Raw genomic sequence first — 15,101 nt, 5'->3', positions numbered from 1 at the left:
CCCAGGGTGCAGGCAAACACCAGAGGCCGGGAGAGGCAGGAAGGACCCTCCCCGAGACGTCGGAGGGTGTGCGGCCCCAACGACCCCTGGATCTCAGACTTCTGGCCTGCACCCTGTGAAAGAATGATTTTTGTTGCTCTAAGTCACCCGGAGCGTGGCCACTTATTACGCAAGATGCTCAGACCCTAAGCTTCTCGGGAGAGAAGTCCCGTGTCCTGACTGTGCCCTCGGCTCTCAGGGCTCGGGGTTTGCGGGAAGTTCCCTCCACCTGTGACGCTGGCGTTGTGGGGTCCAGAGTTGCTCAGGTGTGATTCCTCCCCAGGGAGAGCCCCTGGTGGGCCCAGGCCCTGCAGGATGCACAGGGTGCCCCACCCAGGGGCCAGGAAGGGGGCACCTGGGAGCCCCATGTCTTTTCCACAGGCCCTGCTGTTCCAGCGCCTCCTCCACTCCACACACAGGGGGTCCTGAGCCCCGACTCCTGCATCCTGGGGGCTGAAGACCGAACCAGCCCCCCCCCACCCCCCGGGGTCTGGCTCAGCTGGCCTGAGTCCACCCGTCCCCCTTCGGCTCTGCTGCTGCCTCTGCCCCCTTCAGCTTGTGCCAGGGGAATCGTGCCCCACCCCTCCTTCACGTCCCGCCCCATCAGGGTTTCTAGGTGGCAGAAGCGGGAACAGAGAAGTGGGACCCACATTCCCACATGGGACCCTGGAATTTTCCTTCTCCGTTACCCTGCCCTGTCAGCCGGGCCTCAGCGGACAGTGCGAGCCACGGAGCTGAGGGGGAGGCCACCCTGCAGCCTGGCTCGGGGAGCGGGAGCTGCATGGGTGTCAAGGAGGGGACACTGCTCGTGACCTTGGGGAGAGCCTCGGATGTCCACCCGGTCACCTTGCCCAGGGCAGACCAACATCACAGTGCACAGACCGGGCAGGAACGCAGTGCCTGGACCAGGGATCGCGGGAACCACAGGTGCCAGGTTTCCCCGTCCCCGCAGGACTCTGGGTCTCCAGCTTTTCGCGGCGGCCTGCACCGGTCACTGCGTCACCCCACAGTTGTGACGTGTGTGCATCGTGGAATGGCCGTCACCCTCGAGACCCGAGGCGTGCTCTGACATTTTGATTCCATTTCTTCCTCCTTCTTTCAGATGCGAAGCGTGATGCACTAAATTACTTCCAGCCCCGCTGACGGGGTGATGGCCTGCACTGGGAAGAGCAGTGGTCTAGGGACTGCAAGCATCCGCAGATGCCCGGGGGTTCAGCTGATCAATTAATCGATGTAGCACACGTATCTCTGGAAGCCCTGAGTGAGGGAACCGGGGTGGCAGGGCCACGGGGCGGTGCCTGCCCTCGGGCAGCTCACGGTTCGGGTGACACAGAGAAGGGAGCAGCCATGGACCACTCAGAGGAGCGGCCAGGCATGATGAGGTGGGGGTGGGCTGGCTGCCCCTTCGGGATGTGGCCCTGGCTGCTGGGCACCGGGCTGAGAACCTGGCAGCTGGGATGGAGTTAGTGGTCTGCGGCCCACCAGTCATGAGGGCTCTTAAAGCCCGCCTCACGGAAAACCAATTTATGGTACAATGTGAAGCCCCACGCGCTAGTCTGCCGTCTGCGAGGGGAGCTAGGTGCAACCGTGGGCGTGGGGCCGCGTGCTCCAGTTGTAAGTGTTTGGGTCAAGAGCTCAACTAACCTTTTAAGAAAGCTTTGAAAACAGTCACCGTGGGCCTGGGGTTCCATCAGAGCCAGAGACCCCTCCGCAGACAGTCGGGAAAACGACAGAGCCCACTGGACCCACAGTGTTGTCACTGGTTCTGCCAGCCCACGCGCCCTGGGTCCCTGTCCTGGGTGGGGAGGTGACACGGGGCCACCACACAGGAAGGAGGTCGCGGAGCATCACCGCCCGTGTCCGCCCCCTGCAAGGAGGTACATGCCTCCCGTGTGAGCGCTGCCCTCCCGGGGGGGGCCGATCAGAGACTGATCGTGGGGCTCAGGCAGAGCCAGGGCCGCTCTGGAGTCGGGCGGACCCGGCAGGCTCCAGCCCCGCCCCCACGACCCACTGGCCAGCTGCCGCCAGCATCTCAGCCTCTCACAGCTGCAGTTTTCACGGCTGAAAAGCCGAGGTGAGGCTTCTGAGTGCGAGGGCTGTGCGGTCAGAGGGAACGGGCGTCTGCACTTTCTCAGCAAAGTTCTTAGCGGGAGTTAAGGACCTGAGGCCGTGCCCGCGGGGAGGGGCGACAAGGACGCCACAGGGCGCCCTTTAGATGCAGCCGGCTCCCAGAACCCCCGCTGGCGGGGAGGGGGTGGGGTGGGGCGGGGGGCGGTCGCAGGGACCCTGCTGAGGGGAGAAGCCCCATCTCTGTGAGGGCACGGGGCACCTCCGCGGCCTCCTCCAGCGGGCCTGCCCGGCCCCACGCGGGCCCGAGTGCGGGCCTGAGCCCGCAGCCACACCCTTGCTGCTGCGGTGGGCAGTGGTCTGGAGCCTCCCCTCCAGCCTCATCTCCTCCCGACGTTCATTCAAAAGACCCCGGCACAGTGTCTCCTGCCCAGGGCCGGCCCGGCCCCCGACGCTGACCCAGGCCCCGCAGACCTGGGACAGAAGCCCCAGTGGTCCGAGGCCCTGCCTGTCCCCAAGTCTCTGCCTTGTGGGAACAGCTCACAGAGGGGAGCCCCAGACCCGATTCACTCGAACACGAGGCCCCGAGGGACCCGGTGGAGGCCCACGGCCACACCCGGCTTTCCAGCCCCAACCTCAGGATGTGCCCCTGAGGCCTGACTTGCGCTCAGACCCGCCCTGCCTGCCGGGTGGGACCTGAGCATCCAGGGCTTTGCTCGGGGCAGCGAACCCCACAGGCCTTGTGAGGACCTCCCTGACACGGCCCATCCAAGTTCTCAGACGGAGGACGCAGGGGCAGGAAGGGGGTGGCTTTTCCTCAGAAAATTCCTGAGGACCACAGCCGCCACCTCTCTGTGCAATTCCTGGGGGAGACGGGATCCCAGTCGGGGCTTTCCGGACGCTGCCACCAAGCCCCAGGCCTCCCGGCCTCACATCCCCCGCATCAAGGCGGGACTCTTGGCCAGGAGATCGCAGCCCGCCCCAGCCCTTAGCGTCCTCTGTACGCCTCAGGAGGAAGAGCCCGGACATGGGTGACCGCTGGCCATGGAGCCCGCTCCGTGCCCGCCTGGCCCGTGCAGCCCCACTGCTGTCCCCCTGGCCCCGGCAGGATGGCGCAGGCCCACCTGCACCACTGCAGCCTGTGTGTGAGGACTTTTCCTCTGAAAAAGAATCTCAGAGAAGACGGCCCCAGAACTGCGTTGCTGTCCTCTGCCTCCCAGCCTGCGGGGGGCCAGCCTGGGGATCCCAGGGCGGGCCCGTGCCCCTCAGGGGGGTCTGAGAGGGACTGAGTGCCCTCGGGGGCTTTTGGAGATTTAGCTCCAAACAGCCACCACGCCTGGGGCAGGAGGGGGTGGCCTGGAGGAGGCCCACAGCCCCCCCCCAAATCATTTCTCTTGAAAGGCCCCTCTGTGGGTTCTAAGCGTCCTTCCAGCCTGGAGCCAGGGCACATCACCCAGAAACAAGACAATGGCACTAGCAATCTTGGGTGTGGGCTGGCCAGCCCAGAGGGGCCTCTGTCCGGCCACTGGGCCGAGGCGCACGCGGTGACGGTGTGATGGAGCAGAGCAGCCCAGGGACAGACCGATCTGGCCCCGGGCAGAGGGGTCCCACAGCAGGAGGCGGCTGGCAGCCTGCGCGCAGGGGCCAGCTAGTGACCAGCTTCCGCCTGTCCCTGTCACCGCCAGCCTGGGGCCCACCCACCCGTGTGCTCTGGTGCCCGAAGCCCACTCCCCCGCCCCAGGGCACCCACAAGAAAGCTGGGGGCCACGTACGTACCGTGGTGGTCTTTATCCGCCCGCCGGGCTGCGTGCACGTCCAGCCTGACCGGTTGATTAACAAGTCACAGCCTTCTCCCTCCAGACAGGGAGACATGTCACACCACTGCTTTGTTCTGATAATCCGTGCTGCGGAGAGAGGAGAGAGCCGTGAGCATGGGCCCAGCGCCACGGCAGGACCCGGGGCATGACTCCCAGCACCGGGCGACATCGGGCGCAAAGGCCCGGCGGGCGGCGCCGGCGGTCAGCCGGGGTGGCCGGGCTGGGCCGCTGCCTTCTCCCTGGCCTCCCAGGCTATTGCTCGCTGCCCAAGTCCAGCTCTGCTGTGGGCCACTCGGTAAGCAGTGACCAAGGGCGTGGGGGACAGTTTCAAGGAGCAGACACGGCCCCTTCCTGGAGCAGACAAGGTGGTCTCATCTCTGCTGGCTCTGTGCTCATGGTGGGTTTCAGAGCAGGGCCGCCCGGCTGCCCCAGGAACGCCTCCAAGATGAAAGACGACAGCAGGCCCACTCCAGCCACCACCTCTGGGGAGCCCTCCTAGGGCCCGCAGGTGTCGGGCCGGCTGCATTTACCAGCATGGCCCCCTCGGGCCTCTCTCCCGCGTCTGCTCATCACTCCTGCAGAAGTCCCCACGGAGGTCCTGCCGTCCCCAGGGCATCTTTTGGTGACAGTAAAAGATGGCCCCCAAACCTCATCGAGCACCAGCAAATACAAGCCTTAAACCCATGAAGAAGCTACAGGGTTGAAACCGCTTCTCCAACCTGCCGATCCCCGGGAATCCTACGTGCTCGGCCCAGAGACGGTCGGGAAAAGCTAGAGAAAGGAGGAAGGGTTTCTCAGGATCAGCCAGGATGGACGGGGTGGGAAGCTCCCGTGCGGCTGAAAAACGTCTGAATCTGTGCTCCCCTCTGTCCCCTGGGCTGTGCCCAGGGACATGCTGTCAGTGCCCGGCGCCCGGCTCAGAGACGTCCATCACCAGGGAGGTCCGGGACCCAGCCCTGGTCGTGCCGCCACGGAGCCTGGCCACGCACGTCCGCACACATGCACGCACACAGATGGGAAAGCAGAGGTCACACGGATGCACACACGAAACACCCACCTGCACCCGCACAGGCTCCACGTGTGAACAGCACGCCGTGCCCACGGGCACACACACAGATGCGCACACACGTGCGAGTGAATGCACGTTCACAGGCACACACGCCACCACACACACATGCGGGGCCCCTTATGGGCTGGCAGGCAGATGGATGTGTCTGCAGAAGGAACAGACACACTGATTGGCGGACCACGGCCGGGGCGGTCAGCCCTGCTGAGGGCACGGCGGCGGTGCCGGTCACATGACGCCCTTTGTTGGCCACGGGAGCTGGACTCACCTGGCCGCAGCCCGCTTCCTGCGGGAGGCGGTCGGAGGCGCAGGGCAGGGCCCCCACATCCCAGGAACAGAGGGCCTTTCATGCCACACATCACAACCTCATCTCCTCCAGCCCCTGACGTCAGGGAGGCTCTCGGCCGGGAAGGGCGACCCCAGGGCTACCGGTGCGGACAGAGCATGAGGGGTGGGGGCTGACGGCGGGGGACAGCGACCTGGCCTGTTCCTGAGTCATGACCTCCGGGCCCTCAGCCCATGCAGGCCAGGGGCGTGGGTCACACAATGGCTACGCGCCCAGTGCCTGCTCCCAGGCCTGAAGGAGAGCAGGTTTGTTCAGACTGGGCCCCGGGGCCTCACGTGGCCGAGCTCTGCCAACCTAGAGCCTCTGACCAGGCTCTGCAGTCCCGGGACTCAGCCCGGCCCCGCCTCGGAGTGACCCCCACCATCCCCCTCCCCCTCCCCCACGCGCATGCACCTGCACACATGTATCCACCATGTGCGCGTGCGGACATTGGCCCGCAAGTCACCGTCCTCTCTGGCGGCCAGTGCCTGGGGCCTCGGGATGAGGAGGCTGCCTCCTTTCTCAGACTCTCCCACTGCGAGGATGTTCAGGCTCAGAGGTTCGCTCCTGGCCACCTCGTCCCCAGAATGAAGCCCCTGCCAGTAGGAAACAACAGAACCGCAAACCTCTAGTGACCCGGGGAGGCCTAGGCTGAACTTTCAAGCAGGGAGGGGCTAGTGTGTGGGAGAGGAGCGCAGGGGAGGGCCTCCCCTGACCGCTTCAGGGCCTCCCACGGCCGATGCTGCTGCTCTCCGTGTGCCATCCCCGTGTCAGGCTCGGGCCAGACCCCAATGCCTTGCTTTGGGTCTCCAGAGGGTGCCGAGAAGTGAGCCTGTGTCCCCACCACACGGACACCTGACCCATAACAGGAATGAGGTGGCAATGCTCCAGGCCACCTCAGAAACGCCCTCCGCTCAGCCGCAGGCCCCCAGAGCACTGTGAGCAGCTCAGCTGGGTGCGGCGGGACGTGTCTGCGCTGGCCTGGGGCCCGAGCACTGCGGACGCAGGCTCAGCCTGGGCTCCCTCACCCGCGGTGCTCCAGGTGGGCAGGGGCGCCGAGGACACTGGTGGGGGGAGATGCCTGTGGGCCTGGAGGGGGCGGGCCAGCCTGGCACTGAGTCCGCGCAAGGCAGATGCCCAACACGGAGGAGATGCCAGAACACGCAAACGAACGAGCTACACGTCCAAACCCACTGGCTGCTTGCTCAGGGGTCCCAGTGGCCCCATGGCCACCAAGTCAGAACCCAAACTCTCCTGTCTGTCCGCCAATCCCACAAAAACACGTCCACACTTCCTGTGCTGGAGCCTGGATGCAGCCTGACCCCAGGATGTTCTGCCCTGAGCCTGGTCACCCTTCCCCTGCATCAAGCCCCCTGCCCGCCCTCTCCCCTGCCCCTGAGCCCACCAGCCCCGCTCCAGGCCCAGCGGGTCCCCTCCCAGAGGCCATGCTCCGGAGTCGGGTACCAGCGGGGCCGCCCTTGAAGCCCGCCCTTCCCACCAGCCACTCCGCCCTGGGTGACGCCCTGCCCGGGACCTGAGGCCACGCCCGCAGCACAGAGATGCTGGGAGCTCTCCTGGGGCCAGTGCCGGGGGTGGGGGGCTCCTCCTGCTCCCCCGAGTTCACGGAGCCCTCTGGTCACGGCTCTGCTTGGAGCAGAGCCCTCAGCAGAGCTCCCCCCACAGCTGGGAATTTCTAGCAGGAGCTGCAGTCCAGGAGGGCGCTCTCATCCTAGGAAAAGCAGAGCGCTCAGCCTGCCGGAAGCCCTCAGCGGCCCGCCCCTGCGGTCGCCCCCCTGAAGATCAGCCCCCGGGGATTAGAGGACTCGGGGGCTAAATTCACGCAGATCCCCCAGCTGGGGGAGGGATGGGCCTTTGGTTGAGTTTCACCCCAAAAAGCTGATAGCGCTTCACGCCTGGAACTTCACAGGAGTCTGCAAAACAGCCTGGAGTCGGCCTCAAGGAGCAGACGCCAGCAGCACCTTCTTGGGGAGGCCCGTGGCACTCGGCTGCTGCCTATTTTCTGCTAACATCCCCCGAGCGCCTGCCCTCTCCAGGCCCCCGGAGGGCCCCCGCTGGCTCAGCCCCAGAGCTCGAGTGGCCGCCGCCCTGGAATTTGCTGCATCGGTGAACAGACTATCCATGCGAGGCCAGGGAAATGCGGGGGGGCCGGGGCCGATGGCACAGGCTGTCGGGCCCCAGGGAACCCGGGTCCACCTTGTTCAAAGGGGGCACTTAGCTTTGTAACTTCTCCCCAGGGGCTGTGCACTCCCGTTCTACTCCTCTCAGCCTCCCAGTGGGGGTCTTGGGGAGGTGGTGGAGGTGAGGCGGGAAGCCCCATGATAAAGACCAGCAGGACCCCCAGGCAGGGCCACTACTTTCCCGCCAGCACCGTCCAGTTCCCTGGCCCGGTGGCGTTATCTCGTTTTTTGCTTCTGTAAAACGGCTTGCTGCTAGGAAAGCAGAACTTACCCCTAAGATTCTATTGGTTCCCTGAGCTCACTCCTGATTCATCTATTTGTAACACCTCATTTGCATAAAGCTCACTCCTGACTGGTCCATTTCTAAAAAGCTCATTCTTGATTAGTCAACCTTTTTATACCTTATTTGCATACGATGTTGCAAAGTGCAGACTGGCAGCCTATAAAAGCCTGTGTAAACCTACAGACGGGGCCCAGAGCTTGGAGTGTTAACTCCTCTGGGCCCACTGGTGTAATAAACCTGAGTTCTCCAACTCTCCGAGTGCTGCTTGGTCTCTCGCCTGGATCCAGGCTGCTGTCACAACTGAGCTGTAACACTGAGCTGTAACACAGTTTGCTGCAACAGAGGGTCTGAGTGGACCCCAGTTCAGTCAGCTCAGCAGAGCCACAGGGAGCCTCCTAGGGCCAAGCACCTCTGTGCTCGGCTGCTGACCCCGTGTGACAGTGCTGGGCAGGGTGGCTGTGTGTTTGTGTCTATGTGTGTGCACGCTGTGTATGTTGTGTGCACACGTGTACATGTGTGGTGCAGACACACTGGGTGGTGTCTGACATCTTATTCCAGGAACTGAACTGCTGCTGTGGGGAACCTGCCGCCAGCTACACCCGCCCCCTCCGTGGCCAGGACACACGTGGTGCTGGGACCCTCCTCTTTGTTCACAGTGCAAACAAGCTTTGAAGACAGGGAATCTCAGAAAAGTGCCCCCACCAGACTCCCTCGCCCACCCCCCCAAACCTAAGGAACCAGATGACCTTGAAGACACCTGGCGTCTGCTGGATGGCACTGTCCCTCGGACAGCGACTGCTGACAAGCCTGCTGTCTGCTGGCCTGAGTCCAGACAGATGGACGGGGACCCGCGGTGCTAATTTGCCCGGGGATCCTGGAGCCTGGGCTGCTCCGCTCAACGCCTGCGCCCTTGGCTGCTCATAAGTTGCACGGTTCCCTCTGGGATAAACTGTGTCTTCATTTCCATTAACACATGAATCTGCTTACTTTACTCAACGGCTTGGAAAAATGAATCATCCAGAACAAAACCAGTGGGATTCCAGAAATCTCCGGCCACGTTCTCAGACACGGTCGTAAATGGACCTCATCCATTTACAGCCGGGATGGGGAGGCCATGCTCTCAGCAGCATCTGACCTAGAAGTGTGCGTCCCCTTGACTGTCCTAGACCGTGGGGGGGACAGGGGGCCAGGCCACATCCAGACATGGGGACAGGGGAGGCTGACGTTAAAAATGAGCATATAAGATGCTAATTATATACACAAACATGCACCCCCCACGGGAGTCAAATGTAACCAAGGGTTCCAGAAGAATCTAACACGTGAAGAGCAGGCACGGGCCCCGAGGACGTGACTGAGAAGCTACTGCTGCTGGAAACGTTCTGAGGATCCTAGGAGGGCCCCTGGCTCCCACCTTTCTGCTCCTCAGGGTGGCACATCTAGGCTCCTCCTGGGAGCAGTTACCAGCTGGGGCAGGAAGGCCCCCGGGGCTGGGAGGTCAGAGGGCACCCTGTGGAGCCCCCCGAGCTACCCTTCGAGGACCTGCCCTGCAACGGCCACTCAGGGCAGCCTGGCCCTGGGGACGGAGGAGTCAGATCAGCAGGGCTCTGGAAGACAGTGCAGCAAAGGCGTAAGGACAGGTAACCAACGGCGAGAACCCAGCTGGCCTGGGGACGCCGGCAGCTGTGTGGCACACCTGGGCCTCCCTCACAGCTCCGGTCTCCAGCCACCTGGGAAGCACAACCAACCAGAGCGTCTGCTGGGACAGCGCACGTTCCCAGGAGACACCGCTTTGGCCCCACGTAGCCAGAAGCCGCTTCTGTACTCCCTGAAACTCCCGTTTGAAACGTCGGGGCTCAAACACCACTGGACCTCCCGGGACTCACGTGCTCCTTCACTGCCTCGCTGACTATTGATCGTTACTTACGAGGAATCAGCCCTGGCTTCACATCCCACGTGGGGGCGCGGGAGCTCGAGAGGCGAGGAGACTGGCCGAGGCCACACAGCCGGGAAGGGGGACGTGGGGACTTGAGCCCGGGCAGCCCCGCGCGCTCTGATCCCACGTGGCCGCGGGCGGGACCCGGCCCCCAGGGGCAGTGGGAGGACGGGCAGGCACAGCTGGCCGGCAGGAGAGACCCGGACTGCCCGGGAGAGGGCCGGGGTGGCGTCCGGGAGCCCGAGCCCACGCCCGCGCTGCTGCCCGGAGCCGGGCCCCTGGCTGAGGCGCCTGCCCTCCCTGTGCCTCAGGTTTCTCCTCTGCTGATGGGATGACAGAGACCGCGAGGTGGGGCCGGCGCCAGGACTGGCGGACGTGGGAGCAAATCAGAACAACCCAGCTGAGTGAAGCCCCCGCCCCCGACTGTTCATTCTCCCATGGTTATTATGGGCTGGAACGGCGCTAGGACGCTGCGTTGTGGCGAAGCGCCGGCTGTCACCCAGCGCCAGGCCGCTGCCCGCGCGAGGCCGGCCCTGCGGTGGAGGTGGGTTGGGCCGTGTCCTGTGACTGTACCCTGAACGCTGGCGGCCAGGCAGGGACAGGACAGCCAGAGAGACGACCAGGGTCAGGGCCATCGAGGGGACGAGGCGGTGACCCTCCCCCTGGGGCAGATCCCACCCCTGACATTGTTAAACAGCCTGTGTAGCTGGCGTCTGCTCGGTCCCCTTCCACCCCTGGCTCTGCTGGGCGTCTCGGCCGTATCCGCTTTCCAGCTTAGCTCTTCTGTAAACACGCCTTCCCTTCTTTTGAATTATTTTCTCGAGACATATTTCTGGGAGAGGGATGACCCAGCGACCAAAGGGCTGAGTGTCTCCGTGTGCGTGGACGCGCCCCACCAGGCTGCCCGTGGGATGAGGCAGACCCTGCCTGCGGCCCCTCAGGCGTCCTCCGGCATCCGTCCCCTGGCGTCTGTCCCCGGGGAGCCGGCACCGAGGCACACGCTGCAGGTGGCTGTGTGAGCATCTGTGGGAGGAGCGTCAGAGGGCGGCTCTCCGGTGGCCTTGGGCCTGAGTAAGTATCCCCCACAAACACCCATCCTGTGGCCGTGAAGCCAGCGAGCGCCCGGGTCTGAGAGCTGCACAGAGACACGGCGGCTCCCACCCTCCCTGGAGAGCCTGCTCGGTGGTCCCAGCTGTGACCACGGGAGGGGTGGGGGTCACAGGAGACTCCACGAGGCCTAGGTGCGTGCTGCCCCTCCCACCCCAACGGCACCAGGGCTGCGCGGCCTCAGTGGTGGCAACTGCCCGAGGCCCTCCCTGTCCCCAGCAGGTGCCCCGGGAGCATGTGGAGGGTAGATGTTGGACGGGGGTCCGAGGGTGCCATTGCAGGGGACCCGGCAGCATCCCAGCCCCCGCGGCTCCTGAGGCCTGGCTGCCGGCACAGGGACGCTCGGCCTGGGACGCACTGGGTCTGTGGTCAGCGGTCAGTGACAGACAGCTGCTTCCCACTCTGGCCTGCCTGGGACGGCGTTCGTCCTGGACACCAGCAACCCCACAAGGCCTCCTCACATACACGCAGATTGCACACACGCACACACACACCACCAGGGGCTTCTAAGCGCCCACGCGTCCTGCCTGGTTCCGACAATTCCAAGGCGCCGCGGGTCCGCCCGTCTGCGTTGTCAGGGTGAGCTGTGCCGACGCGCACCCCGGCTTACAGGGTTAGTTTCACTCCCTCGACCCCCCGGCGCCAGGCTGCGCTGACACCTCTTTTAAGAACTGAGTAAATAATGCTGCCCCAGGGGCCCCCCAGGGTGCGTCGGGTCTGTGCCTGGACCTGGTCCCGGTCGGCGCTGATCGCCGCTGACAGCCGGGAGGGGGCGCCGTGACTGCCGTGCGACCTTGAGTCACAACAGCCCCGGCCGCACACCTGGTTCCAGCGTGTTCTGTGGGCCCGGCTCCCAGACGTCCCAGCAGGGGAGGGGGTGGGGCATGGGGTCCACTGACTGTGGACACGCTGGGGCAGTTTTCCTGGGTCCAAGTGGAAAAGGTGAGTGGGGACACAGGACGAGCACAGAGCATCCTGGGCAGGGACACGAGCCGACACAGCCACTCCTGGCCGTTGACCTAAGTCCTCACTGGACAGCGTCCCTGGTCCGGTGACAGTTTCAAAGCTCGCTGCGCTGCCGCACACGGGGGTGCACTGAAGGTGTCCGCGTGGGTGCGGGGGCGGGAGCAGGCCGCCATGATCACACAGGTGAGCGTCGGGCCAGGAGGAGTGCCGGGAATGAGGAGCGTTCCAGAATCTTCTCTGACCATCACGCTTCTCTGCTCCTGGTCCGGAGTGGGTGCCCTTGTCATCGCTTCCATCACCCTCGCTGTTCCCAGGGTCCCGGGATCAGACACGCAGCACCGCATGTGCGGGTCACGCACCCACCTGCCCTCGCTGGTTTTGCCCCACCACCGCCCCAAGACGGCACGACGGTAATCCCAAAACGCCAACGGGAAGAGATACATTAGCACTGGGTCTCACAGACCCCCTTCCATTCCGTCCTCACGGGGCCAGGGCAGGAACCTCCCAGCTGACCGACATGGAGGGCTCTGACAGGCAGCCCCTCCCTCACCTGGAGCCTGACCTCTGTGGGCCAGGGGTGGCCTCTGTGCCCATCCTGGTTGGGAGCAGCCTGCCTCCTCTCCGAGGGGCTGCACCCGGGGTCTGGCTCCAGGCTCCTGAGCTGCTCTGGTCTCCTCGGTTCTCTGAGATGGACAGACCTCAGTGAGCCAGCCCAGGACACGAAACATCCTGATTCACAGGCAAGGACTGCTGGCAGCTTTCTGGGGTCTTCTCAGATACCTTGACACTGCAGGGCCTCGTCCAGCGGCCCAAGTCCTCCCTCGCCCGGCGGCCCCACGTCAGATACGGGGAGTTCTGGCCCTGGGTGAATCCAGCAGGGAAGCCTGGGATGGGACTGGGCACAGCTCAGTCACCAGGACCCCTGAGCTCAGGTGGCCGGTCAGCCTCTATTTTCCGGGCCCAGAGGGCCAGGGTCACTCGCTCAGGCTGAGCCCCACGCCGTGGAGCACACCCAGCTGGAGAACGCGGGCCTCCCCTCAGGATCTCGGGGCCAGGGCTCAAAGTAAGTCAGTCTGAGAACACACTGCTCCACGGAAAGCACCGGGCCTGGTTGTCCACAGGGCAGTGGGGCTCAGAGGAGGCCTGGGGCCAGCTAGGAGGGCTTCCTGGAAGAAGCGAGCTTTGAAGGATGAGTTGGCTACATGGAGAGGGCAGAGACGGTGCAGTGTAGAGGCAGGGGGCGTGATGGACACAGGAGGATGAGGGGTGGCCATGTGGTCACTACCGTGAGCCCAGGCCATTGTGGAGGGGCCAGGGGGAGTTGCATTGCATCCAGGGAGCCACAGAGAGGCCGGGGAGTGGAGGCTGCCCTGGGGGTGGGGGCAACATGCTGGATGTGGCCTAGAAAGCCATGTCCTCTGGGCCATGCAGGGATGTCTGTGGCCCGGAGTCCACCGGGCAGTCACGGCCCCCAGGGCCTCGCTGCCGCCCGCCTGACTTGCAGGCAGCGCCTTCTGGAATGTGGACCCCATACAAGGCAGGTGGTCCGCGGGGTTCCAGCCTGTGCAGTTGCCCCTGCTCAAGGGTCCTGGCTGCCAGGTGTATCACCAGCACAGGAGAGGTGCTGGGGGGAGGGCCCCAAGCACGACCCCTGCTGGGACCCCAGCCTCTTGTCAGAGAGCCAGGCCTTCGTCTGGGCAGCCTCCCGAGGGCAAAAGAAGGGTTTTTGCTCAAGGCTGTGAGCCCACGTCTCTTGGAGGAGCCTGGACAGCAGTGGGCGGAGGTGCCTGGAGGGAAACTCTCCCAGTGCTCAGGCCACCTCCCTGATGGGCAGCAGCTAGCAGACAGCTTGCCGGGCAGAGCATCAGGGAGGCGCATGGGAGGCAGGGAGGGACGCGGGCTGCGTACGGTTACCACCCCCAGACCCGCCCTTCCCGAAGGACATGGTGGCCCTCAGCCAGCTGGAAGCAGCCTGGGCCCCTGGGGAGTCCTGGGGTGGGAAGGGGGCTGGCCGTCTACAGGGGGGACCTGGGCTCCGAAATCGGGAGCCAGTGAGTTAAGTCAGCTCAGACCTGGGGGCCCGGAGCACCCACCAGACTAAACCCCACTGAGCGAGCAGCACTCAGGGCTTCGCGGCCCCATCGAGTCTCCACGGGCACTTGCCTCTGTTTCCTTTAAACTCATCAGGAGCAGGGGGTCCCTGCTGCACCCTGGCCCTGGGTTCCAGGAACGAGCCGGACCGTTTGTGGGTGGCCTGAACCCCGAGACCCTGGGAGGGGGGCAGGTGGGGCTGGCAGCCCCCACTCCCACCCCGGCTCGGGGCCCTCCTCCTGCCGCGTGGCCCACCCGGGGGAAGGCGGCGGGGGGGAGGCTGGGCCCCCACGCGGCCCCGGACCCCGGGCCTCCGCCCCGGGCCAGGCTGGTGCCCCGCACACGCCGCCCAGGGATCCGGGCGGGAGAGGCGTGCTCTCCTCCTGGCCACTCGGCTGAATCCTTTAATCACTCTGAGAAGAAAAATCTTCAGAACCCAGATTACGTTTTACAATTAGGCAAAATTTTCTTTCTACAACTTCTCGACAGCATAATTCAGTGAGGACAGTCTCGATAATTATTTTTCCTTTAAACAGTACAGTAGAAGGTATTAATTTTCAAGATGGTTCTCTGATTAGCGTGATCCATTAGCTGCCGGCGAAGGGCCCCCCGGCGCCGGAGGCCGGAGAGGCCGCTGCGCCGTGATTGGCGCCCGGTCCCACGCCAGTGGAGAACACTCCAGATTTGGGCAATCAAATTAGATTGAGAGAGAAAAACCACAGTTGTCACAAGCTACCTGTTTCATTATTTCATTAGGATTAAGAAATGTAAGTAGAGAGGGAAAAAACACTCCGTTTTTCTTGGGCAAATTCCCATAAATTGGCAGAGCTACTGAAGAGGAGAGGCAAGGGAGGCAGCCGGCGGTTCACTTCAACGTGCGCTGAGGGAGCGCCTCCCCTCTGGTTCCGAGAGGCGGCTGGGCTCCTCCGGGGGGCAGTCCCCAGGGCGCGGGCAGCGGGGCGGAGCCCTGTCCTCACACGTGGGGACACCTCACAGCCCTTCGCTCAGAGCTGGGACGTGCCTGGGTTTAGAGAGGCCGTCTGGGGCAGCCGGGCGCCCCTGGGGATGGGCACCGTGCTGCGGGTCAGTCCCCCAGGAGGCGGGGAGGCCGACGGGCTGGGCTCGTGGTCCTGCCTGTGCGGGGAGACAGTGGCCGTGGCAGAGACACTGAGGCTGAAAACACTGGCTGCCCGCTAGGACTCAGCCCTA

At 64.4% G+C, this 15,101-nt stretch overlaps 1 protein-coding gene across 1 annotated transcript in view; it reads right to left on the bottom strand.

Annotated features, from left to right (window-relative positions):
* The window catches only part of TAFA5 (TAFA chemokine like family member 5), a 168,312-nt gene that overhangs the window by 16,931 nt on the left and 136,280 nt on the right, over positions 1-15,101 (bottom strand). Inside the window, exon 3 of the mRNA XM_032492512.1 lies at positions 3,883-4,010. Within this exon, the coding sequence (XP_032348403.1) occupies positions 3,883-4,010 (128 nt within the window). The remainder of the gene's footprint in view (positions 1-3,882; positions 4,011-15,101) is intronic.

This window comes from Camelus ferus, chromosome 12 (genome assembly GCF_009834535.1).
Source record: "Camelus ferus isolate YT-003-E chromosome 12, BCGSAC_Cfer_1.0, whole genome shotgun sequence".
In the NCBI taxonomy this organism is placed as follows: Eukaryota; Metazoa; Chordata; class Mammalia; order Artiodactyla; family Camelidae; genus Camelus; species Camelus ferus.
This window is presented reverse-complemented; position numbering and strand designations above follow the sequence as displayed.